This window comes from Zonotrichia albicollis, chromosome Z, assembly GCF_047830755.1.
Source record: "Zonotrichia albicollis isolate bZonAlb1 chromosome Z, bZonAlb1.hap1, whole genome shotgun sequence".
Lineage (NCBI taxonomy): Eukaryota > Metazoa > Chordata > Aves > Passeriformes > Passerellidae > Zonotrichia > Zonotrichia albicollis.
Window position 1 is genome coordinate 54,925,703 of NC_133860.1, and position 27,670 is coordinate 54,953,372.

A 27,670-nucleotide genomic window follows, 5' to 3' on the forward strand; every position below is an offset into this window, starting at 1 on the left:
AACAACATGCAGTATTTTCCTACTTAAATCTACTTAAAACAGAAAAGGTTTCCGGATAAACTTCAAATTAGTCTTTATTTATAGACTATATTTAGGGTTGATATAGTCTCAAGCACAGTAAATGTTGACATAGAGAATTAACAAATGCATTTTGCCAGTTCCTACTTCCCGTTTCTTTTTTTCTATCCAATTGAATATATCAGTTGGAGAGATTATATACTATTGTATCACTGTTGAAACTAAAGGGAGTCACTTCTCCAAATTAAAGCAGGTCATTAACATTCAGGTTAGAAGATATATTTTTCCTACTTCTTTTTTATTTGCCCTTACAGCAGCCCCCTGGCTGTGTGCCAACACAGAAACAGTAATATTTATAAAATATGTGAGAGCCTGTAAAGAAACACTAAGTAGCAAGAATAAAAGCTACATGCCTAGAGGGAAGCATCAATAAGCAGACCTAACAAAGTCAGGGAAGGGCAGAAAAATGCAGAGGAGTTTTTTATGAGGAATTATTAATAGGGTGTCTTTCAGGGAGTAAGGAGGTAGATACTACTTTTATTTTTTGTCACTTTACAAGCTTTTTATGTATAACAACATCACAGGTATCTTTCAAAATGCATCTAAGAATATTTTCTTTTCTTCCTTAAATCATTAAAGAGAACTGTTTATTTTTCAATCAACTCTTACTAAGCCTTGCATTTCAAGCAGAACAATTGCCTCCTGGCACAAGAGCCCAGAGAATCAAGAATGACAGATTTTTTTTCCTTCATTCTCAAAATATTCTACAGCTGGGTTAAGATTAACAGCTACTTTCCCAGACACAAGTGCAGTACTCTGTCCATCCAATATCTCACTACAGAGCAGCAAAAGCATTGTGCTGGAGCCAAAACCCTCCTGTCTCATTTATATTTTAAACAATTTCTAATACTGGCTTGAAGTGAAATAATATTTCCCATTAACTTGCGTATTTTCTGTTTACATTTTGCCTTCTGTTAATTAAATGGAACATTTCACAATGAACAAACCTCCACTCACACACTTTTTTTTTTTAACTTTCATTATAGATAATGACTTCAGGTGAACATACTTGTAAAAAGCCTGGTTCTCCACCCCACACTTCCAAAGATGCTTGCAGGCTGCTGGTGTAGAGGTATGGAATGCCAGCACAGCCTTCTTCTAAATGCAAGGAAAAGAAAGCAAATGAAAGAGTGAAAATGTTGAATTCTCAATGCCTGAAATAGCTCTCTCTACCTGATGGCATCACCTTTACCCAGATACATGGAAGACTAAATTTTCCTGTATAGTGTAAATCTGTGGCTCACCCACAGATGCACAATCCATACACAGCTGATATTTAAACAGCCCAGACAATTTTTTCAGAGAAAAGGAGATGCTTCAAGGGGGGAAGGAAGAGCACATGTACAAGTGGCCTTTAAAACAACTGTATAACTGGTCAAAATTGAATGAGGGAAAACCCTGAGTTCAATATTCTTTGCTGCACTACTTACCACCCACCTCTCCCTCCTCTCTACCATTTCATATCCTACCATCAAAACCTCCTTGCAACCACATGAGCAGTCGTGGTACCTCCGGCATTATTTCCTTCCTTCATTTTTTTTCCTCACCTCCATTCAAAACCATAACCTTTAGGCTATATCACTCTGATCTAGGGAAATCACTGATGTAGGCAAGCCTCTAGGATTTCAATGACAACAGCCCAGTGATAGGACCTAATTATATGAGACACACTCTAACCTTTTCAGCTCACCAAAATTTGAGGGTGGGACTGTAATTAGCAGAAAAATGCCTCAAATTGATCCAGGTATCAATGCTTACTTGAGTTTGCAATCATATACAGACATCTTCTATACTTTAGAGTAAGTGAGTACAACTTTGGCACTTAAAAATACATTAAAACTTAACTCCAAAGGCATCCAAAACCATGAACAATCCACTTAGCTCAGTGTGAATATTAAGTGAGAAATGTCTCAACCCTTTGCAAATTGGACATTTTTTTAAAAATTACTCACATTCATTCATATTCTATATTTTAGTTACAATATTAAGTACAATTATTGATTTAGTAGTTTATTTAAAAACATATGCAATGCCTCATACAATCTTAATCAAGTACAGAAGTTCTGTAAAAATATTAAACACAACCTCTTTCTGAGCTCCAAACACATAAAATGTCTTCCCTTCAAATTTCAGCTTATAGACATCACACCTAGAAAGAGAAAAAAATTAAGGATAGGAAACAAAGATAAATCTATGAGTAAGAAAAGTAACTAGCATGTAAGTTTTCCTGATTAACAAAGTCAAGCAGGCAATCAAATGACAAAAGCCCTCTACAGACCTTACAAGATTTAGGATAAAATTATTTAATAGTTTAAATTTTTTGAGACGATAAGTCCAGAGTTTTTCTGTTACATCCTTATGTATCTTCAAGGAGTTAACTTTGTCTGCTGGAAAGTGAAGAGAAAATCAAAGGTAGACAGAAACTTATATTATATTTACTGCACAGTTTGTAATTCCTCTTACATCTTAAAATCTTACAATGTCTATTGTAATTGAGTTGAGGGAAAGATAATATTCTTTTCTCTATACTCATTTATGAGGCTTCACATCACATGTCTTAGTAACAGAGTACAACAAGAAGAAAAAGACCATGTTTAGCAGTATTTGTTATAGACAGGCTTTTTGAGTTGCAAAATTTATATCAAAATTTAATTTAATCAAGGTTAAGTGCTCAATCTTCATATGGAATAACAGGGAACCACAAAAAGGTAATGCCATGCCTCTGCTTAAATTGTAATGGAAATTTTGTCATTACCAGAGTTAAAATGGAGCCACTGCTGTTTTTGACAAATTTCCCTAAGGGTTTTGGATGTCAGAGTTGAAACAAGAATAATCTTGGAGGCAAGGACAATGCTATACCTGAAACTTTACAACAAGAGTTTTCCTTTTACATGAGAAAGCAAAAAATAATTGAGAAAGCTTTTACATTGAAAATAAAATCTCAAATACAAATCTGGTTTTTTATTGTGTAGTGCAAATTTCAGCTAAAATTATTTACAGCTACGAGCACTCACTTCCAGGCCTCTGAAATGGAAGAAGCAGAGCATAGTGTTCAGACAAAACTCACCAGACTGACTTTCAGCCTCTACAGTAACACTGAGAGTTTATTGGCTTCTCCTCCATCGCTGCTTTATTTTTTATCTGGTTTACATATTAATGCACTTAATAAGTATGCCTGGATGGCCCAGAGGATGCATTACCCTCAAGTGAGATGAGCAGCTAAATGCTGTGAGATTCATGTCCCACAGCGTGGTGGGCACCTGCTTGGCAAGGGCTACTCTCTCCTCAGTGTGCCATAGACTGACATTACTGTTATGTTTTCCTTGTGCCAAAACCACAAACCACTGATGTACTGCGACCACAGCCACCTGCAATTAACCCTGGGGAAATTGTACTGTAAACCCATGATTATAAATGGATGGCTGCTGATAGGTGTGTCCCCAGAGCTCCATAGGGAACTCAGTTGTACAGGCAGGACTATGCTGATTTTACACTTCTGAAGATTTCAGGTTATTCAGCACTCAGAGAAGTTTCTACAGATATGCAGCAAGGAGCCCAGCTTCATCTTTTTTCCGCCTTCTGCCTGTCTTGATCCCACAAGACAGGCTGAGAGCTCAGAGACAGAACATTTACAACTGTTGGCATGCATGTAGCAGCAGGGCTAAAATGAGATTATCAGTGTCTAAGCATGACTGGTCACTTTCCACCACACTGCTGAAGGTGTGGCCAGCTGCTCTTAACATCATCTGCAGGAGCTCAGTTTTACCTCTTCCTCAAATGTGGCTGAGTGAGGGTAACAAATTAAGTAAGTCCAGGAGTTCAAATAAAAGCAAAACCAGACTAACCAAAGACAATTGCATAAGTACTCGTTTCTTAAAAAAAGAGACTTAAAAAATAAATTCAAATTCATTCTCAACTCTTTCTCCTCTGTTTACCAAATAAGTATTTTTATGGTTTCAAATTGAGGGTAATTAAATGAGCAAATTGCAATATTTCTAAAAATCAAATAAAGATTAAGGAGGGCTCTTTGCCAGTAAACCTCACTGGTGATTTGCAGGTAGCTGAAAAATCAATGTACTCAGTTTCAGCATTTGTAAACAATATTTACTAATAAACTCTGTGGAATAATTTTCACTGGGAGTTCAATGAGACTAAATTGTTATTGTTGTTGTTATTGTTGTAGTTGTAGCTGTTATCTAAAATCCATTAAAACAGAAACATAATGGGGCAGGAAAGGTAATATTCACATGGTTCTCCTTAAAGACAACAAATGCAGGTAAAGATAGTAGGAAGAGAAGACACAGGAGAAGATATATTTATTTATTGAAATATTCTTACATCATATGCTTACCATTTTAATAAATGAATTCTTTTATTACCCTGGAAAACTACAAATCCTGCAGCTGTGAATCCTAAAAATGTAGTTGTCCCGAATGAGTCCTTGAAAGAGAAAAAGAAACATAGCAACATAACTTTCTCCTCATCCAACAAGGTATTTATTACTGATTTATTACTGAGGTACTTCTTACTGATTTTTTTACTGATAGCATAAATTGTTACTCCATTCTAGAGTACCTTTATTTTGTTTTCCACTTCAAAACAAATTTGCCTTTAAAATACATACTTCTAAAAGAAACGACAGCCCTTGAAATAAAGATCTCATTTATTTCTAGGCATTTGAGTAACAATATCTTATTCTTTGTTTTCCTCTACCTGATGACACCAGGGACTCCTCAGGCAGACTTGCCAAATTTATTGAAAATGTACTTCTGTGTATGTCCCAGTCTTAAAAGGAGGACTAACTACAAACCAGGGATTCATATCTGCTTCAACACTGATATTTTCTAAGATTTCACAATACATTGTTCCTCTGCAAGGTGTCATGTTGGAAATACTACTGACAGACAGCATTTACTAATACAAGCTTCTGTTTTGTACTCACAGACTCTTCAGTACAAACCAGAAGAAATAGCAGTTGCCTTTCAAATAGAAAAGAAAATTCTTAAAATATAGCTCCACTATAAAAGTTCCGGCTTATCATTTTTGATAAATGATTAAGATGAGTTTTGTATTAACTGGATTTTCTATCCATCCCAAGTTCCATACCCTCATCTTGGTAAAGATAATCAACTTTATTGTGCCTTATGTCTTAACAATGAAGTAAAGGGGAACAGAAACAGGGATGGTTCTGGAGCAGCAGCCACAGCACCAAAAGGAGCATGTCATAAGGAGCTTCCCAAGGACCTCACTTTGAGGTTCACTTCCAGAAGACAGACAAATTTTCCTAAGGCACGGGTGATGAATTTCTGATTGGCTCCCACACTATAAACCCTGCCTCACAGGTAAAGAAGTAATTCTGAGCCAGTCATGCCTCAGTTTTTGGGATACATTTTGAAAATCTGCAGTATAGTTTCAAAGTAAAGTTTACTGCATCACTGACTTCACTAAGCTCTGAGCCAGACCCTGTGTTTCACACAGGAGCGCCATTCCTAACAAAGCGTATACAAAATCTTCTGCAGCTTTGTGTTAGAGCTGACTACTTAAGGATGATCACCCCCAGAACAGCTAACTAAACAGTACTGCTGTCCCAGCAGCAGAGACAATACATGAGCCAAAGCAAAAGCAGCAGTTAAAACAAAAAGCAAGTCACTCTAAAAATAAACATCACAGATGAGACAGATACAACCACTTAATTAAAATGCGCACGTACATGATAATCAGAACTGGTAATTAAGATCACCTTCTTACAGAAGATCACAAAATATCAAGGTGGGAAGTGGGAATGGGAACTGGGTTTTCCTCCCTGAGCATTTGGCTTGCTTTCTTCCTAAGATTTGCATATTTTGATGGTGTTTGAAAAACTGGTCTGCCATGGACTATCAGTGTTTTGCATTTTCATGTCAAAATAATGGTGAATCCTGAAAATCTTGGCAAACAAAAAATATTTCATACCTGGACTAATTAAAAGAAACCTTTGCACTAAATGCAATTAAATTATGGACTATTATCAGAGCTTATGCCATTACAATCTACTAAATTCTCCTGTGATGTTCTTCTTCTTCTTCCTCTGGAGAAACAATTTTTTGACTGATGTAGAAATGTTAGCCAATCAGTGTTCTTCCAAGGCTTAAGCATAATATGTAGTTCCAGGGCAGCTTTTTTAGAAAATGCTCACTATTTACACCTTGATAAAAACCAGAGCTAAATCAATTCCATCACTAACTTTTAACTAAATGTTAGTAAAAAAAATGTTTTATTAAAAGTTAGTAAAAAGAACTGTTACCTTGCAAGGATGAGGATCAACACCATAAGTTTCCAAAGAATTTGCTTTAAGAAGCAAGTTAAATTCAGCAACAGCTGGGCTCTGACCTCTGCAATTACAAAAGAAAATGGAGTTTGACAGCAAAAAGAAATAGGACAAAAAGACTTATCGACTGGAGAATTTAAAAGCCTAAAGACAGAGGAAAAGAAAGTTTTTACTGACATTCAAACTATTTCAACAATGTTTTGTTTGTAATAAAAACATAGAAAACTTTTCATATCATTTCTTCTGCGGAATTGTACAGTGCCTGATGTTTTCAGGTAAATTCTGAGGATTTTTTAAAAATCCTGAGATAACAACAGCAGAATTATCTCATATTTTGAAAGTATTTCTTGTCTTTTGATATACCCTCATGTCAGCCTGATTATGAAATAAACCTCAGCATCTTTTTTCCACAAACTCTTGCTCCTCATTTCATTTAAAAGGATTGCGTAGATTAACAGACATTCCTTCCAGTGCAGGGTATAAACACAGCAATCATATTACACTGCCTACTCAGATGTATGTCTAATTATAGCAGTGCCTGCTACCAATATGATAGCTCAGAATCTGTCAGCATTTCCATTTATACAACCCTATTTTTAGGGTGTCTATAATCAACAGAGAATATACACTAAAGCCCGAAATGAGACAAGAAGACTTGGGGTCTAGAGTAAGTTTTATCAGATATTTTTCCTGATTTATTAATCTCTAACACAGATTTACAATGCCCATTTGGAAGTGAGCTGTTTCAAGTATTATTTCATTTCTGTATCTGTATAACTACAGTACATGATTTTGAAAGACAATACAGTTTTATGATAATGAGCAGTGCCTAGGGCCTTTAGAAAGCCAGACTTCATAAATACTTTCCATGCAAATAATAATCAAAAAAGTAAAAAGAGCCATTAACAAATTTTCAAGGAACATAGTGATAGTCCTACTTTATTCTGCCCCTGAATTTTTTTGTGAGTCTAGCCTCACATTGCAAATTGTACATAGGAATTGACATTTAATACTTCACTGTATATTGTTGTAGCATAATTTCCCTGAAAGCCTGTTACGCCCCTTCAGGTAGAAAACAAACACTAACATATGATATCCAGCATCTGATCCAAAGTTTAGTTTGACAATTAAAACAACATCTAGCATGCTTGTGGACATCAAATCCTATCTTGAACCTAACAGGATGATGACCTGTGGCAATGTAAGTGTCAAGAACCATTTCTGTTACAAAGTTTTAAAATTGCTTCTTTTTACTTCACTCTTTATCATCTCCTAGTCAACCCCATGATATTTCTTGGGCTTCTTCAGTATTGTTTTGACATTACACAACCTTCACTTTATTTCAGACCACATTTTTGTGGATCTTCAACTTCTAAACTAAAATAGATATATATTTTAGAGAAGAAGTGGCCTTCTTTGTCTTTCCTGTTTCAGTCTCTTTCCCACCACTTGCCAGTGGAGAAGAGCATATATTAAGTGGAACACCAAAAATTACAAATGTGTATTTACACAGCTAATAGTTAAGGAGAAAACAGCACCAAAGCAGCAATCAAAACAAAAATGCTTATTTTTCCACTCAGTTTTTTGGTAGCCCTACTAAGCTTTTACTCCATTTTAAATACTATTAAATCACAATTTTATGTCATCGCAACGGTAAGACCATAAATGACCCCTAAAAAGACAACAATTTTATTTCATGTACCAGTCAACTGCATTTGACAGAAGTAATTAGCTAGTTTGACCTAAATTTCTTTGAATAGTTATGTTGCATAGTGAAAAGTCAAACAAATAGTTTGCTTCCTTATTAGATATTGGGCCTTACAAAAGCAAAGGATTACAAAACACATTTTTTAATCCACCTCTGTTTGCTGGTACAAAGGATAGTCAATCTTCTGGTTTCAGTGGACCAAAAAGTGACGAGCAGTTTGTAACAACAGGTTTGGGAAGCTGACATATTGAAATGGGGAAAAAACCTCAACTTGCTATTACTATTAAAGAGACATTCAAGAAAGTATTGTCAGGCTCCCTTCCCATACAGCCTCTGCAACTATGATGATTTTGTGTACATCCAGTGAAACAAGCTCTGTGTGGTATTTGGGGAAAAAAAAAAGCCAAAGACAAGGACAAATTTGATCTTATCCGATTACATACTAATCAGATGGCTGCAGTGCAAAGCCTTAAAAGAACATCACAAAGCACAAGAGTCAAGGACAATATCAAATGAAAAAATCCTCATTCATCTCTTATCAAAGGATTAACATTTAAGCCCTGATAATAAGTTTCTCGTGTGTAACTTAGTAATGAAATTTTTCTTACTAAATAAAAATATAACTGTAACAAATCCTATCAGCAACATCAACTTTTTCTTTTATCAATCACTGTTCTAACATTAGATATGCTTTTGATTTGCCTTGTTAAAAAGCCTTTAAGATTTCTATATGCAACAAACAGCCCTATACAAGAATTTATAGTGTACTCACTTATGCAAGTGTTTTAGAGTGGAAAAATGGGGAATATTTAGGCAATACATATTTGCTTTTTTGAAACTCAGTACTCTCAGGAAATTCAGATCTCAGTGCATTTATTGCTCTTGACGTTATTTTCCAGTATTAACTCAGCATTAAGGGAAAGACTTATTCCCTTTCTATATGTTGTAGGCACTTCAGCATCCATCTATTGCATGGCAAAAATATTGAACAGGACAAAAAAAAGAAACTGCTACTCAGAAAAGTTTCTGCATAGCATACAAATGGTAAAGTGGATTATTGGTGAAATTAGAGTTCCACAGCCATTAGCTATGAATTAATTATTCAACCTCTAGGTGTCAATTAATCCAAAAGTTCCTAATAAAATTTTTTGAAACAAATACTTCAACAGAACACTGAGAAGTATGCAACACACTCTGTTTTAACTTGAGGCTCATGAGAAGTATGCACTAGAGGATGTAAAAGCTCTTTTTATCACCCAAAGGGCAAGGAAGCTCAACAGGGAATAACTTCCAGGATGTGTCACAGTGATGATCTACTTGCTTCACTCACTGCCAATATGAATTCATTCCAGAAGTTTCTCTTCTTCATGCCTTTCCTTTGAAGTATGTATCTATTGCGTACTAAAGTCATAAATCTTAGTGCAAATTAAGAATGAAACACCACAGGATTGAGCATTAACTTCTTCTGACAAAGAAAACCGTGTAGCAAAAACAGCAAAGAAAAAGCATTTTCAATGCTATTCTCATCCTCCTTGTTCCTGAGTGCTATTAGAGAGGTAATTTGATTTGTCTTCTCTGATTTTCTTACTGACTTAAAAAGTGCTGTGAGATGCTAGTGTTCACAAACTAGTAATAATAACAATTACAGTCCACCTTTTTGCCTTATCTCTGCATCAAGAAAATGTACTTGCTGCATAATACAATAGCAATACTTTCCTAGAGTATATCCTATTTGTGTTTAATTTCTGAACATTTGCAGTTTGTAAGGTGTATTAATGTGTTTTAATAAAACAGCACATAAACACGTGTACAATGGTCTGGCCTCTAGAGACCTTATATATTCACTTCCATGCAAACCAGGGACACCAGCCACAATGCTTTAAACAATGCAGGCTCAGCCTCCATCAGCCACTCTTTGCCCTGCCCTGCAATCTTGGACATATTTCACTGTGATCTCGGGACAGACAACAGCAACACCTTAGAAGGATGTCCTCCTATTAAATATTCTTGCTGTTATATCCCACAGGTTGTAGAGGACATCTCCCAGCAGAACTGAGTTACCCAGGGTTCTTTCTAACCTAAAATAATGCTAGAACTCTGCTAAAGAAACAGCACACTTAGCTGCACGGTACACTGAACACAGAATTGCTTACCACATGAATAAGTTTTTGGTGTTGCACCTTTAAATCTTTTTACATGTAGCTGAGACTCCAATTGTTACAAAATTAAATTGCTAATTGTCTTGATCAACTTTTGCTTTAAGCTCAGAGTATTTTGGTAGGTAGTGGAGATATTTTTAAATAAAGCCTTTTTGCTACTATTTTTTGTCACAATGATTGAAATAAACCTGCTATGATTGCTACTATTTAAGTTGCAGTGGGAAGAATAGCACAGTAGTGGTGATAATCTCAAAGGAAAGCACCAAATGACTACACTGGTAAGTGAAATTGCATTGTAGGCCATAGTTCAGTTTATCAGAATAATAAGGCCAGCACAATCTAGCACTGGCAGAGGAAAGCCTTTAAATGTGTCTGTATATGATAAGAAACATTATCCGCTAGGAAGTAAATAAATAGCTGAAGATTGCTGAAATATACTAAATGTAGAAAGCTGCAGAACACTTAAATATCAATTTTAACTTTTACTGCAAAGCTCTTTTCCTCCCAGATAGATAGAATCCAGTAAGACCAAAATAACCACTTTAAAACAAGAATCAAACTCTTTTACCAAGTCCATTAAATGCATGCATGCTGTGATGGTATGTGCCACTCACATAACTCCTTCTACCACAATGTTTCAAATTACCTCTGTGCCTTCAGAGATCAGAGTGAGATGATGTCTCTGAAGTCTATGCTCAGACATTTGTATTTCAGCTTTACTTCATAAATTGATGCAGTGACACAGACAGCTTTAAGTGCATTCAAAGACAGAACACATTTGCAGAAGAGATGCAGTTTTAATTTACCTAATATTAATTTAAAATGTATTCCCATGATACAGAGAAATCTGCAAAGCTTTCTGGTCCAGACACATCTAGCCCATAAAGCCCTCTCCAAACAGAGAAGAGGTGAGGATGGAGGAGGGTGCAGAGGAAATAGTTCCTTTCAGCTGATTAGGAAATCTGTACATTTTAAAATTTCACACAGACATTTGAAGATATCAGTGTGTTAAGTATGCAGAACCTGAATCCAGACTTCACCATTAGACAGACAACGACTATCATGATAAAAACAATGACTTTTGCAGATCAGCATTATGACCACTATTCCCAGGGAATAAAGAAGTAAAAAAATGCAATTCATGTGCGAGTGCACATACACACAAGAAAAATCTGTCCTAAAGATAAAAAATTATCAAGGTTGCCATAAATTTTAAAGTGTTTTCATCCCAAGCAGATTATCCTTTCTACTGAATACTTCCTGGAATTAGATAAAAAGAAAAATCCCATGTATGGATATATTTTTTTTCAGTTCTCCAAATGAGAATGAGAACAACAACTCTTGTCTGTGAAGTTTCTTACTCTAGATTACTGCTACAGCTGCCTCTTCCATTAAATTCCCACCTCAACATAGAGTTTCTGCAAATATTCTCTTTTCCACGCAAACATTAATAAAAAAAAAAATCTCGCTCTTACTATTTTCTAATTAGTGAAACCAGAATTATAAGAACATTTCCATTATTTGAATTGGTTTTAAGAACACTTTTGTCAGAAGAAATATGGTTCAGAAGAAAAAAGCTTTGAGGAAATCAGCACACAGGGAATGCTTCAGGGAAAGGACTAGGTAAGTACATTCCAACCATCTCTCTGATTCATCCAGATTACAACTGGTATGAATTCTGGAGTGAAAACACTGGGAAAATGTAGCAGAATAAAAACAAATTATTCACCTATTATACCACACACAATGATGTTTTGATACTTAGAGAATTAGTTCTTTTTCAAGCAGTGATAGTGGCCAGCATACAGCCTGATAGATAAATCTAAATTGCTTCACTGGAAAACTCAGGCAGCATGCGATACCAAAGCTGAAATTAAGAAGACACTGGACTCAGCCCTCCAAAGCCCTCAGTATATTTTGTATTACCAGGAACTAAAAATACTTTGGGTCCTGAGGTCTGGAAAGCACTTATCCCTGCAGTAGCCCAAGCCCTGCTCTGATCCAAACATCCCCCTCAGCTCCACATAAACCTCAACAGATCCTTGATCCCCAGAAAAGTGGCTTCTATTTTCTGTAACATGAATTGCAAGTTTTGGAGCATACTGTCTGTCCTTTGAATTAAATTCCCTTAGTGTATACAAGGCTGTTAGATACCAAAGTGATTCAAGTACTACTAGAAGCTAAATTTAAAGTGTTCATGAGAGGGCCACCAGCACTATGCATAAAACCACATAATATGAACTTTTAATTGTGAGAAGCACCAAAATGAAACAAATCCGCCTTATTCTGGATTAGCTAAATCAAAATTTAGTTTTAGTGCTTTTTAATGTATTCAATGTATGCTGAATTTCAATGTATTATTTAATCTTGAATGAAATTATATTAACACCCACAAAGAAAAGCATTTTCTAGCAACCATTGCCAAGTGTTTTAGGACAGCCTCCCAGATTGCACTCAGACAATAACATTTATAGGCATGCTTGCCAGTGGCTCCACTGACAGCTGCACAAGAGCTGGAGAGCCACACTGGTGGAGGCTGGGATATCCTGTGCTCCTGCTGACACCACTCTAAAAGCCACATAGGAGCTGATGGGACTGCTAAGGGAGCACAGTGAGAGTCAAAGGAGCACAGGAAATTGGAATGCGCTTAAATCCTCACTGCGCAGTTACAGTGTGGATGATACAGCAAAGAATAAAAATGTTATATGCCTTTCAAAACAAATTTAAACAACACTTCTCTTTTAGCTTGGATCAAAGACAAGCAATAATTTGCTACTCTGGTTTTCAAGAAAATACTCCCTTTATCTGAACATTTTTGAGATAGTTATTATCAGAAAATGGCAATGATTTCACACCCTCAGAGGAAAATTTTCTTCTCCCAAAAGACAATCTTTCACATATGATTCCTGCAAATCATTTGATACACAAAGTAGAGACAAAAGCCTATTCAGTAACATTCAGACACCCCAAGCCTGCATCCACATTGACCATCCAAGGGAATAAATAAAGCTTTTATTTACCTATATGAGTTCAGCATTGAAAACAGGCATTTGAACAGGTCATGTAACTTTGAAAAAGAAAATATTTGTGGGGGGCTTTCAGGTAAATTCAAAGCTTTTTACATAACATTCCCATAAATATATGGTGCAATATTTCATATCAGAACTAAAAATGGAATACTAGTTTTCAGATGGCATATAAAAGTACTTGACTTTCAAAGTTCTTCTAGAAAAAGAAAAAAAAAAAAAAAAGACTCCCTCTCCCCCCCCCCAGAAAAACCATAGCCAAAACCAAATGAAAGAAAAAAAAAAAAAAAAAACAAACCCCCCCCCCAAAAAAAAAACTGAAGAAAAACCCTACCAAAACATTAGTCCTATAAACATAAATTCCTTCGTTAGGGCCATATGTCAACATTTCCCTTAGAAATCTTTATATTTTCTGGTGCCTAGCCCCTGGGAGCTCTGGCTAAAAGGTATCTTTCCAAAACTAGGGAACTTTATCAGAGTAAAGAACTCTGTTAAAGGACATAAGACCTGATATAAAATTCTTTAGAATTTTTTTTTTCTTCTGTCTTTTGTCGTGTTCTGTAGCTCCCCCTCCCTTAATGAGGGAAGAATAAAAATTCACAAGACAATCACAACTCAACAAACCTGCCATGAATTACTGTCTGTCACATTTATATTTTTGCAATTAAGTGCAACAGAAAGTCACACAATGGATTATATTTTGTTAAATCCTTTAATGACCTCATAGCTAAAACCAATAAGAAATAATGATACCCTGTCACACATTTGCTTTAAGTAATTAAAAAGGCTTCTAAATAAAACTGAGTGAGTCACTGGAAGCTGTCACAGCACCCCACTGTTGCTTCTGAGACACTCCTCTCTTGATCTTCATGCTCCTTTTAAAGCTAAACTCTTCCATCTTTCTGTAGGACAGAAGAAAAGGTGGGACCAATGAACAGGTCTTAAGGACGTTGATACAGGATTCAGAGCAGAACTGGCCTCTTCCAAGGCCCAGGGCTTTGGTGATATGGGAGCCCAGTGCTGGAGAGAGATGTCATTGTCTTTGTTTGTTTACACAGGTGGAAAAAGCTCACAGAGCTGAAACTGCGAGGTTACAATTGTGAAGGCAGATGAATGGCAGCTGGATTAAAAACGCTCTCAGTCTCATCTGTTCAGCTAACATGGCACTTGAGTATCTTGTAGGAAAAAACCTGATGGACCCCTTGCAACTCTTAAAAATACTCGCAGAGCAACACAATATTAATTGTTGTCAGAAAATTGGACTTCCTGAAGAATGCATTGAATGCCTTGAAACACATGTGCTAATCAATGCCAGAGAGAAGCCTATTTTTCCTATAATTTTTTTCCAGCTGGTTATATTGAAATATGATAATCTAGGACTGGAGTCCTCTCTATATACTTCATTATATGTCAGATATGTTTTATTAATTTGTACTGCTAGAATAGAGATCTGTGGAATTAAATATCCATCAAAAGGTAAAACTTCCTGACAAATGACTGGCTAACGTCTGATGTAAAAATATTAGAGGATTATCAGTTTGTGGAAAACAAAGAGTGGGAAATTACCAAAGAGCAGCTACTCAGACAGCTCTGAAACTGCCTTTATTCTCAGATAATAGACAAATAGGTAAGGCACACAAGATGCTGACATAAGCAAAGAAAAGAGAAAAGAAAGATGGCAGTTCTTGAAGGCTACAAAGAATTGAGCCACTGAGTCTAAAATTCATAACATTAAAATTGGTAAAATATAGAATAGAAAGCAAATTAAGGAACATATAATGAGAATATATGAGAAAAATATATGAAATATATGAGAAAAATTGTGCTATTAAACATAGATGTGTCTCAAACAACTACTGGTTGTTTTTGTTTGGGCATTTTGTTTTGGTTTTGGTTTTGTTTTTGTTTGGTTTGGCTTGGTTTGGTTTGGTTTGGTTTGGTTTGGTTTGGTTTGGGGTTTTTTGTAGGAACTAGAAGATCCACAAGCAAAAAAAGTCAGCCTAATATCATCTGATTTCCAAAAGGCAATAATGAATGGTGTCCCTTGACAAGAATACTGAAGAAATTCAGGGACATCTTCATGTGCTGAGCTGCCACTGATGGAAGGAATTCAGGACCTGGAAAATCCCAGAGGGACCTGTGTGAAGTTTATAACATTTACTGTCACAGGATCAGACATAATATACTGACAGGAAAGGGGATTTAAAAATGAGCTAAAAATATGTCTGGTTATTCATAACAGGAGAACTAGATGATTGCATGAACAAAAAATGCAGAATTACACATTTGTAAAAAAGCAAACCAGACAGAAAAATACATCTCTGCCAGTGTTACAAAGTATAAAACCAACCAGCACCCGCCCACCAGCTTTCCATCTCTTCTCTTAACCTTGAGTAAAGCATGAGCCTGTTAATGAAAGACTGAATTTAGGAAGACTTTTCAATAGCATCTTGGCTTAACTGATGAAATATCTTTTCAAAGGTTGAATTTATCCTTTGGAATTCTGTAGACAGTGTACGGAAAAATACTGACAGTAAAATAAGTTATTCTTATTTTAAAATGTTGTTTCTATGGGTCTGTGTACCGGGCAGGCTGAACTGCTTTAAGAAATATTAGATATAAACCATTTAAAACATTATTTCACTGAAAGAAATACAAAGAAAGTATATAGGTTTCAGGGAAAAAAAAGACAGATTAATACTGGCAATCGTATTGTCATGAGTGTTGAACTTTACTCAAAAAATATATTTTATAGGCTTCTGGAAAGAAAAAGTGTTTTAAGCTTTAACTCTCCTTAAAAGGAGTTTTGCTCCTTTCTTTGCATATGTTGAAATATGAAAACAGAACACAGGGTAAGCAAGTGCAAAGGGCCTTGTGATCTTTCCACAGAAATGTCCTTCCAGTTATGTAATTAGTAATTTGATTTAATTTGATTTTCTGCACATCCTGTGCCTTTCCACGTGTTCTGAAGACCATCCTCAACTAAGCAGGATGCCGAGGGCCTCATGAAACCTCCCTCCAGACACTCTGCATGTCATTCACTAACAACCCTGAAGAGGGTATAGTTGCACAGCTCACTGCTCCTTCTCTCCTGAAAATCATTTAACTTAAAAATCAAACGATTGACTAATCTGTTTTCTCCTTTGCCTTTTGCTGCAGTACTAAAAGTTTAGGATGGAAAAAAGAGCATGCAGAGAGTTCTGGATTTCACCTCCTTAGTCTTCCAAGGAAGTTACTTAAATACATTTCTGTGCAATTCACCACTATGTTAACCACCGACAGATAAAATAACCTAATTACAGTTTCAATCAGGTCAATATCTACCAAGAATTTTAGAATTGCACTACAGAGAGAAATTTCTGGGCAAGAAACATGTGCTACCTAAATGAAAGATGTTATTCCACTAATCAACTAGAGCAGGTTTGATCATGAGACCTGTTCCCACTAACCAGACCTACATTTCAAGCAAATGAAGTCTAAATTACCAGCAGTCATGCAGGAATCAAGTATGATTAATGAAGGTTAACAGGCAAAGAAAACCCCCTGAGCTGAAGCCACATTTTCAAACACAGCCTATCAGACAGCATATTGGTAGAGCTTCTATTATAACTCATGGAACAAAGCCTCCTAAGTTAACATACGCAACTTGGAAATAGATAAAAGTATTTCTTAGCTGTCTCTTTATCAAACAGCATTATAAATTACCTGAATTCATTTTTATGCATTTCAGCTATTTTCTTCTCAAGCTTTTGTGACTGCTTCGGAAAAATCTTAAAGTCGCTGATGTAATTCTCTGGGTGTTCATCAGGATCATAATCACCAAGCTCAGCTGAACAGATCCAAAACACAAAACAAAGCAGAAAAATTGAATTGTAACATTAATTAATAGGGAAAGAAGTCAGTAAATGCACTGTAATTCAAGGTACATCCAAAGTCAATAAGAATCTAGAATGCCTCAAGAAATGCTTCTTTGAGGAATTTATAATTAACTGAAACAAGAAAATCCTTATATCTGTCACTTTGTCTTATATCTGTCACTTTGTCTTATATCTGTCACAATGAGTTTTAAGAGAAGTTCAATAGTTTATTAACTATTGCATTACTTAGTAATACTGAACTATTTTCTGTGGCAGAAAATGCTCTGTAAAACAGAAGCTTTGGCAATGTTTCGCTTTGAGTATTTATTTTTACCAGGCAGACCTAAAATAATGGATTCTTGATTCTCCCCTTTTTCACATGATTTATCTGCAGTGGCATGGATTGGTCCTAATTCTGTTCTAGCAGTGAAACACAGTCCACAATGTTAATCAAGGTAACGGGCAGAACTTGGTTTCTTTTCTAAAAGATGTGCCACTTAGGTACACAAACCTGACATTTGGTGTTCTAATTTTCTGAATGAGCCTCATTTAATAAGGGCTGGGCTCAGTTTTGGTTTGGATACACTGCCTTTTAATGCTTTAATAGCTTTGTTCACCTTAATGCAGAATAAAAGGAACGTTCACACTTATGGTTTCCGTAATCAGACATTTAAAGATGATTATTTGTCTCTGTACAAATAAAGACATCTGTCTGAATTTGGTCCTAAGGAAATGATGGAGAGAGAGAGAGGGGGAAAAAAAAGCTAGGGAAAATAAACTAAAATTTGTTTTCTCTTCAATTACATCTTCTATTTTTGTCAGATATTCCATCACCATACAGGTCTTCTTTAACATAAGAAAGGAGATCAAATGACACTTTTTCCTCCTTAATTCAAACAGAATAGGCTACATTTCCATTCAGGATTCAGAATGGAGTTTTTCTCTTTTGGTAAGTGGAATCTAACAATGATGGCATACTTCTTCACTAAAATGCTAAGATAACTTATTTGGTTTCATTTTTTAGGCTCCACTTCATTGGCTAACTGCCAGAATTACTTACTTCACAGTGCATATCAATACAGGGAAACAGTACAGCAACAACAACAACAACAAGTTACTGCTAGCTGTAGTCACACAAGCTTTGCATTGCATATTTGACAGAACCAACATAAGACTGAAGTACTTAAAGAAGCCTGTTCATACTTACCTTGGACAATACAGGCACCCAAGTAGGCAGCATCAGAAAAGGAGCACAGCAAACGGCCATGGAAAATGTCCCTTTTTATTTGTAGATATAAGAGGTACCTGAAATATAGTTTTAAAAATTAAGAAACTATGTGCTATCTTTTTGTAACTGATTTAACATATCAGTGTGAAACCAGCTGTGCAACTATTTTGAATCTTCCTCTTGTTGTTTCAAATGGCAGGAAAAAGGCAAAACACAACTATAAGAAAAAAATAAACAGATTTTTTTTCATTAACAGTGAAATAATAAGGGCAAAAATAAGAAAACCCCACATAAAATGTCATAGAACATGTGTTATTTAAAATACATTACAATGCTCATTACTAATGTGAAATAAATTATGGTAATGTAAGCTTGTTTGAGCACCTCTGCTTTTATTATATACAAGTTTACACAAGGAAATCTTTCTCTTAGTGTAGGCAAAATAGCACACTGACCATAGTGAAGATTTTTTCCTCTTTTGGTTTTGGAATTTTTGGGGGGGTTTTTTTGGTTTTTTTTTTTTTTGTTGTTGTTTGTTTTTGTTTTGGGGTGGGGTTTTTTTGTTGTTTTGGTTTTGGGGTTTTTTTGGTTGGTTGGTTGGTTGGCTTGGTTTGGTTTTGGGTGTTTTGGGTTTTTAATCTGTAAAGAATCCCAGATGAAGTTTGAAGGGAGCAATAATGTCATGAGGCTTAAAGAGCCACAGGCATGAGGCACCTGCCTTGCAGGGAGTCACCTTTCCCGTTTGTCTCTTTCTCTAAGGACATGGGGAGAAGAAAACAAAAGGTTCCTTCTACCTGTCCTCTGCCTTCTGCCACAGAGAGCTTCTACCACTCACAGCTCCTTTCCCAGCACCTAGCAAGTTACAGCCACACCACTCAGCCACTTCACCCCTCTGGGAAAATAATCTATTTAAACATTGCTTTGACCAGACAAAATCAACCATCTAGAGGATTCTATCAAGACTCAGTGGCTTCTGCAGACCATCAGGACATTCCTTGACATTCCTGCCAGTCCTCTCCAACCTGGAGCAGCATACAGCATAGCCTATAAATGTAGTTTATGAGTAACACCAATGTCAGACATATTTTGTCCAAGTTACCTTCTCCTGTTACCTGGTCATATAATGAGCTTCTGCATCAAGAGCCAGCCAGGAAATACTATCTGAAGGGCAGAGAAACTTTTCTCCTTTCCTTGGATTTTTACTGAATACAATAAATGGGATACAGTTATCAATGAGAAAAGCAATCTTCTCTCATTGTAAACACATCCCTTCATTGATCTTTACACTTTAGGACTTTTTTTTTTTAATTGCAACACCTTTTTTTCTCTCCTGTAATCAATGTCCGGTAACAGCTCACAAATTCACTTCTGTATGTAGAACCTGCTATTCTACAGGTAGATCCAGAGGAACTATGTGTAACAGAGTGCACCAGAGGCCTCAGTGAGACAAAGTAAAATTTTTAATCTGCAATGACAGTGTACCAGAAAAGGTTCAGTATATTGGTGTAAACGGCATATATAGCTTGGGCAATTGAGCAGTCCCTACACAAAGAATTTTGGTAAGATTTTCCAGAGTCAAAAAATGGGATGCCATTAGCATCTTCCCGAGTGACCATTAGCTTGAGGCTAAACTGTGTTCAGCTTTTAAGCAGTGCCAAAAAAACCCACCCAAGGTTTCAGAGCATGGCTTGTTAGCCAAGCTCTGAGGTCAACAGATTAATATGTGTTATTCCTAAGCAAATTGTTACCACAATTGAAGATCCTCAGTGTCATTTGCCAAAAACACCAAGCTGTGTGGGTGTCTGTCAACATAGCTGGAGGGAAGTGATGCCATCCAGAGTGACCTTAGCAGGCTTGAGAAACAAGTCTGCTTCCACACACATCTGCGGAAACTTCATGAAGCTCAACAAGGACAGCTGTAAGGTCCTACACGTGGGTCAGGGCAATCCAAAGCACAAACACAGGCCAGATGGAGAATTAATTGAGAGCACCCCTGAAGAGAAGGACTTGGGGATGTTGGTGGATGAAAAGCTCAACATGATCCAAGAGTGTGCAATGGCAGCCCAGAAAGCCCATCTTACACTGGGCTGTGTCAGAAGAGGTGTGAGCAGCAGGTCAAAGGAGGAGATTCTGCCCCTCTGCTCTGCTCTGGTGAGACTCCCCCTGGAACCCTGCATCCAGCTCTGGGGTCTGCAACACAAGAAAGAGGTGAACTTCCCGGAACAAATTCAGAGAAGAGCCACCAAACTGATCAGACAGCTGGAGCACCTGTCCTATGGAGATAGGCTGAGATCTACATAGCAAGAAGGGCAGCCTGGAATAGGACTAAGACTTTAGAATTCTTTCAAATGAAAAATATAAATGTATTTTCAATTGAAAGGAATTTTTTCACATTTTACCAAAGGCTCACCAAACTTCAGGCACTTCCTGTAATACTGATGCAGTAATTTATGACCCAGGTCAGCAAAAACTTACAAAAAAAAAAATCCTGACTCCTAAATTCACTGAGGTGTATGTATGTATTTAAAACTGCATACACTTACAGAAATAGCTTGCAAAATAATCGAATTTGCTTCTTCATGTGTCCTTCCACCATAGCTGTTTTTTCCAAGCCCTGGCATGTCTTTATAACCTGATTTACAGCTCTAAGTATCCAAGCTCAATAAGAAGCTAGTAAACTTATGCTTACATTCACAAATGTCTCTCATTGGAATAACCTCATTTCCATCTATCATCTCTTTGCAGTACAGATGACTCAACTTCAGGTCGGCCAAACCTTTCCTGCCATGCAGATTAAGGGTCAGCAATAACTATTCTTGTTTTTAAGCAGGCATCATGACCCCCAGAGACCAGATTGCTAGCTGCTTAACAGACAATTTATCTATTTTAAGGTGTTCAGTGAGGCATGAAAGCTTTCCCACAGCCAGACCTTGTGATTTGGCCACCCAGTGGTTTTTTACTTTGTTCAAGTCACTTAACACAGTTTATTCTCATAGCAAACGTATTTCTTGGTGTTGTTGCAGTCTTTCCAGCTATCAGATATGGTCACCTCCAGAGATCCAGCAATTCAAAAAATTGCTATCTCAGCATGGCGTCTGACTTTGACTCACTACTATTTTCCATGGTGCTGTTTGTGGTACAGTGTGGTAGAAGGAAAGTAAATGTTTTTACAGTATTCCTGTATTGGGTGTCCTTCTACCTAGAAGAATTTTTGAGTTCTTTATGCATATTATTCTGAATACCAACTTTGCATTTTTGTCTTCCACAGCAGATAGTATCAAATACACTGCAGGAGCACCGTTTTCCTGCTAAAGCATATGAATCTCCACCAAACACTAACTGCTATGTACAAGTATGTAATATCACAATTAAGAGAACATATTTTCTATACTTTACAAAGCCATGAAGAGAAAAAGGGTTGAACATGAGCCAGCAGTGTGTCCGGGTGGCCAAGAAGGCCAATGACATCCCAGCCTTTGTTCTTTATCAAGAACAGTCCATCCAGAGGGACTAGGGAAGTCATTCTCCCTCTGTACTCAGCACAGGTGAGGCCACACCTATAGTCTTGTGTCAAATTTTGGGGTCCTCACTTCCAGAAGGACAATGAGATGCTGGAGTGAGTCCAGAGAAGCACCGAAAGACTGGTGAAGGGTCCAAAGCACAAGTGCTTCAAGGAGCAGCTGAGGGAGCTGGGGTTGTTCTGCCTGGAAAAAAGAGGCTCAGGGGAGACCCTATTGCTTTCCATAATTATTTCAAAGGAGGGTGCAGCCAGGTGGGGCTTGGTGTCTTCTCCCAGGCAACCAGTGACAGGGGAAGAGGACAGTCTTAAGCTGCACCAGAGGAGGTTTGGGTTGGACATGAGGAAGAATTTCTTCACAGAATGGATGATTAGGCTTTGGAATAGGCTCCCCAGAGAGGAGAGTGGAATCACTGTCCAGTGGGGTTTAAGACAAGGCTGGATGTGACACTCAGTGCTATGGTCTACTGAACACCATGGTTTTAAATCACAGGTTAGACTCAATGATCTCAGATATCTTTTCCAATCTAATTGATTCTGTGACAGAAAAAATAATTATATTAGCTAAAATATATTGCTTACTTATTTGCTAATCCTTTAAATGGATTTTGATATACTTTAAAATAAGAATAAGTCATCATTCTGAAATCATTAACTCAGGGTACAGAAGCAGCCAAAAACCCAAGAGAATGTTGGGCATCACCAGGAATGATATTGTGGAAAAGAGGCCGTTTTGCCAATACTTGAAGCGTTGAAGTTATCACACCTTGAATTTTTACCGAGCTCTGATCCCTTCAGCCTGAGTAGGACATAGATGAGCTTGATTAATAGAGAAGAAATAAAAGGAATGAGAAGACAGGGCCTCCCTTATAGGGCACGATGGTGATTAAGGAAGACTAAGAGTGAGTCTTCTGAAATCATGAGATAGTGGGAAAGGCAAATGAAGAACTACTATCCACTGTATCCTCAACATTAGAGCTAGAGGAAAATCAATGGAACTGGGAAATTGCTTAAGGCAAAGCAAGACAGTAAACCAACTGCTTAAGGCCATAGAAGATACTAAACCAACTGCCTCAGAAGATTGTGAAGAAAAAGAGTATTACCAAGTACAAAAAAAGAATGATTACACAAATATGGGTAAAATATCCAGAAAATAATACTAACATGAATACACATGAATTTCAGTGTTGAAAGTCCTAATATAACAATTCCAAAACACTCTAGTGAATTTTGATGGGAATGAGATCATCTATTAGATTTTTTGTTTTTTTGAAACAGTAGGAAAGTTTTGCTCATGTTAGTATGGTTTAAACCCATTTGTAAAACAGATACCCATGACAATAAGCATGCCACACTGATGTCAGTACAGCAGTTGCCCTTTTTAACTCTCTGATCTGTCATAAACCAAATTCTAGTAGAGGAATTAGGAACTGGGGGTATATCTATCATGATTTCAAAGTGTAATCTTCAGTCAAACACAAGAAAAAGGAAAATTCTACTTTTCTTAAAATATCTAACACCAGAAAATTTGAGAAACTGCAAGACTGCATGCCTGTGTTAACAGGCACCTGTAGAAAGAATCACCCTTCTTGTTCTACAATTTCTGAAGGTGTTCTAATGCTAAGGACTCAAAACATAATGAAGGTATCAGTACTCCATATCTCCATTCTGAACCTATGCCCCTCCTATACTGCCAAAATTGTGGATTCCTGGTAATAAAAAATGCCCCAAAGCACCCAAAACTATTCCTTCAAAAAGAAGTACTTAATTTTATGCCCTGGGGTGGGGGATGGAAGGTGGCTTTAATGACAGCTTTCAGTAATCTCAAATCTCTGACTTCTGCGGTCAGGATTATGACTGCCACTTGCAGCTAGCAAGATATGGGCTTGTCCTCCTGGCTTTAGAGCTGGTCAGTGCCCGTAAGGTCGTTCCTTGGGACAAGGGGGATAAATTGCCATCCCAGTGAGTTTCTTGACAGCACAGGCTACTGGGGAAAAAAAATCTTTATTATTACTTAATAATTAATTTCACTAATGAGTAAAGCAGACAAAGGAGTGGTAAAAGACAAGCATTGTTTTGGCTCCTGGCTACATGAAAGTCCCACCACAGCATGGGAATAGTCTTTCCTGCAAAACACCATGACTGCATCTTGTCTGCCATTCTGCCTTCTCCACAGAGGACCACAAGAAGAGCTCTGAACATGTACAAGGTCTCTTCTCCCTGAGGTGCAATCTCCAGCAAAAAAAACATTACCCTTCTTGGTAATTTTTTCCCTACTCTGAATCTTATCTGCAAGCCTGAGGCATCAAGTGCTCTTGCTAACAAAACACTCACTTTTAAGATTTATGTTATTCAATTTGATTATGACTGCAATACTATTAAAACTATAAACTCACTTGGCAACTGCCAAAGTTGTCCTTGAAAACTTTCCAATGTGTCCTTGACAAAGCCAAAAAAGATAAGTGAACTTTCATAGACATCAAAGCATGACTTCACACTTCAAGAAGAGCAGAAGGGGGAACCAGGAAGAGCAGAGGTATTCCTAAGTGATGTCTGGAACAGGGCTAGCAGCACAGGCCCAGCTTGTATGAACTCACCTTAGAGCTATTGGTTAATAGCACAAATATATTGCACAAATTTCCTACTTGCAAATAAGTCACTTCATATTGAGGCATTAAGAACCAGATCCATTCAGGCATTAAAAACCACTATCAAACACAACTGGCCTCCTGCTTGCAGAGGGAAAAGCACCAGACTCTCCTAGCACATGGCAACATAAAGTACAGCTGATTGAGACTGGGCTAGACAAACACTGAGCATGCCATGTTTACATACGCCAAGTCTTTGTCATTTTATATGACTTCCAATCAAACATTTTTTTCATCTGCTTTTCCTGCCATACTTGTGACACTGATTTATGACAGATTAGTTATTGAAGACCTGCTTCTTGGATTAGGAACTATGGATTAGGAAAAAAAGGCATGATGAAAGCAAGTTGAAATAATCCACATTTGGTTAATTCCACCATCTATTCACCCATGCCCTCTTCTGTTTTTTTCTATAATAATCATGGATTACCACTGATACAGTATTATCTGTAGCATTTTAGAGCATTTCTTTGGGACCTCAAATGACTTTATAGTCTTCCATTTTAATTATACATACACACTAAAATGTAGGGATTTAAAGATAAGAGAGCATGAGGCCCTGGGATTCTTTCATATATAAGAAATAAAAACTACTGATTTATTTATTACCTAAGCAACAACACCAAAAATAAATAACAAAATAGAAAGTATGATCAATCTTTGGATCTATCTGTTCATATTCCCTTGATTGCTCAAATCTCGTTAATGTACAGCATCTCAGGCTTTTCCAGCTGTGGGCTCTGAGCTGTGAACAAGAACAGAAAAGAATGGCACAGTGTAAAATATCTGTGCTTTTCATAAAGTCTGCTGGGATGGTGTGCATTGAGTGATTTCTGCAGGTGAAACTTTCTTCATAGCAATTCTTTATCTTTACATGCCATGCCAGCAGAATAACCTTGGGCATTACAGTGAATATCCTTTTTTCTGCACACAGTTAGATGCACATGGCAAAAGAAAACTTCTACCCATCAAGCTATCATGCTTTCTGGAAAAACAAAGGGAATTAACCAATTTTTTTTTTTATTTTTAAAAGGAAAACTAAGAGAAAAGGAAATTAACAATAATGCCAAAACTGTATGTATTCAAGGCCGCTATCCCCAGTCCTGTCACGCTCCATTACAAATGCTGATTTAGAAAGAAAGGAAACTGAAATCATATTTTACAGGTATGTGTGGCAGGGGACAGGGGAGATGTGAAGATGTGGTGTCATGTTGCAATTGCATAATTAAAAACTGGCACTTATTACTCTCATTAGATACTCAATTATGCTAGTTAAATGCTATTTTCTAGAATTGAAGGACTTCACACCATCTGTAAGTGACAGATAACCAGACCTAGAGAGCCACAGATGTAACATTCAGAAGAGCCTGATATCCTCCACATACTACACACGGAGCAGAACTCAAACCCTCAGAGATGGCCCCAGGTGTAAAGGAGTGTGTTGGGTGGACATGGCTAAGCTTTGGTAGCAATGGGGATACAGCGGTGGCTTCTGTGAGAAGCTGCTGGAAGTTTCCGCCATGTCCAGCAGAGCCAATCCCTGGTGGCTCCAATACAGATGTGTCACTGGCCTAGGCTGGCCCAGTCAGAAACAGTGATAACACTGCTGTGATAACAGATTTCAGAAAGAGGGGGGGAGGGGAAGTGACTGCACAAATGTAACTGCAGCCAAAAAAACAAAAACATGAGAGGAACAATTCTGCAGACACCAAGGTCAGTGGAGAAGGAGAAGCAGCAGATACTCCAGACTCCAGGGCTGAAATTCCTCTGCAGCCTCTGGTGCAAAGCATGGTGAGGCAGCCATGCCCCTGCAGTCTCTGGATATCCACAGGGATGCAAGAGATCCACCTGCAGCCCATGCCAGAGCAGGTGGATGTAACTTTGATCACGGGGCAACTTTTTACATCAACAGGCCCTTCCAAAGTCAGATGGACTCCATCTCTCTAACAAGGGCAAAAAAGATACTAGCCCATGAGCTGCCGGGGCTGATTGAGAGGACTTCAAACGATGTTTGAATAGGGAAGGGGATGAAAATGGGCTCTCCAGAGGTAAGCCATAGGTGGCAAGCCAGAGTCAGGAGTGAAATCAGCAGTCCAGCTGATGTGCATGTGCACTAGAGTGGGCAGCAGGGGTGACAAGCAAGAGAAGTTGGAAGCCATTGTACAGAAGGGAAGCTATGATGTCACCCATGGAAACATGCATAACTGCATGGAGTGCTGCAATGGATGGTTACTTGCTCTTCAGAAGAGACAGGCAAGAGTAGGGGTGGCTCTATATATTAGGGTCCTAGCTCCTTATTCACTGGGGAGGTCCTTGATGACCAGAGGCTGGCCAATGTGGCACCCATCCGTAAGAAGGGCCGAAAGGAGGATCCTGGAAACTATAGGCTGGTCAGCCTGACCTCAGAACCTGTCAAGGTTAGGTCTCGGGGTTTCTGCGGTCGAGATGACCCTGAGGTGTTGGAAAGTCTCTTTTTCCCAGCCCCGAGATTGAAGGAGTCAGGATTCTTCGGCTGTGGTTCTCAAGGCTGTTTATTCTTTGTTATCTTTAACATTCTTTCCTTGACCTGCTGAGATCCATTCAGCAGGTCAGACAGAGGCACACTGACCACCAAGTTGACACCAAGTTGAATGTGTGTTGATCTGCTAGAGGGTAGGAGGGCTCTCCAGAGAGACCTGGACAGGCTGGATAGATGGACTGAATCCAGTGGTTTGAGTGCGCCAGGTCCCGCACTTTGGCCAAAACAAGCTCCTGCACTTCAACAGGCTGAGATCAGAGTGTCTGGACAGAGGCCAGAAAAAGGGGCTGACAGAGTACTGAACATGAGTTAACAGTGAGTCCTAGTGGCCAAGAAGGCCAGTGGCATCCCAGCCTGTATCAGCACCAGAGTGGCCCGCAGAACCAGGGCTGTGACTGTCCCCCTGCACTCAGCACAGGTGACGCCACACCTTGAGTGCTGTGTCCAGTTCTCAGTTCAGGAAGGTCATTGAGTTGCTCAAAAGTGTCCAGAGAAAGGCAACAAGGCTGGTGAAAGGTCCAAAGCACAAGTGCTTCAAGGAGCAGCTGAGGGAGCTGGGGTTGTTCTGCCTGGAAAAAAGAGGAGCAGGGGAGACCCTATTGCTCTCCACAATTATTTGAAAAG

General features: G+C 37.8%; 1 protein-coding gene across 2 annotated transcripts in view; it reads right to left on the reverse strand.

Annotated features, from left to right (window-relative positions):
• FRMD3 (FERM domain containing 3) overlaps window positions 1-27,670 on the reverse strand; it is a 133,982-nt gene that overhangs the window by 19,889 nt on the left and 86,423 nt on the right. For both annotated transcript variants that reach the window (XM_074533088.1, XM_074533089.1), the window contains 6 exons: window positions 18,343-18,440; window positions 16,984-17,107; window positions 6,362-6,449; window positions 4,430-4,518; window positions 2,164-2,227; window positions 1,088-1,176 (listed from right to left, as the gene is read on the reverse strand). In XM_074533088.1, the coding sequence (XP_074389189.1) occupies window positions 1,088-1,176; window positions 2,164-2,227; window positions 4,430-4,518; window positions 6,362-6,449; window positions 16,984-17,107; window positions 18,343-18,440 (552 nt within the window). The remainder of the gene's footprint in view (window positions 1-1,087; window positions 1,177-2,163; window positions 2,228-4,429; window positions 4,519-6,361; window positions 6,450-16,983; window positions 17,108-18,342; window positions 18,441-27,670) is intronic.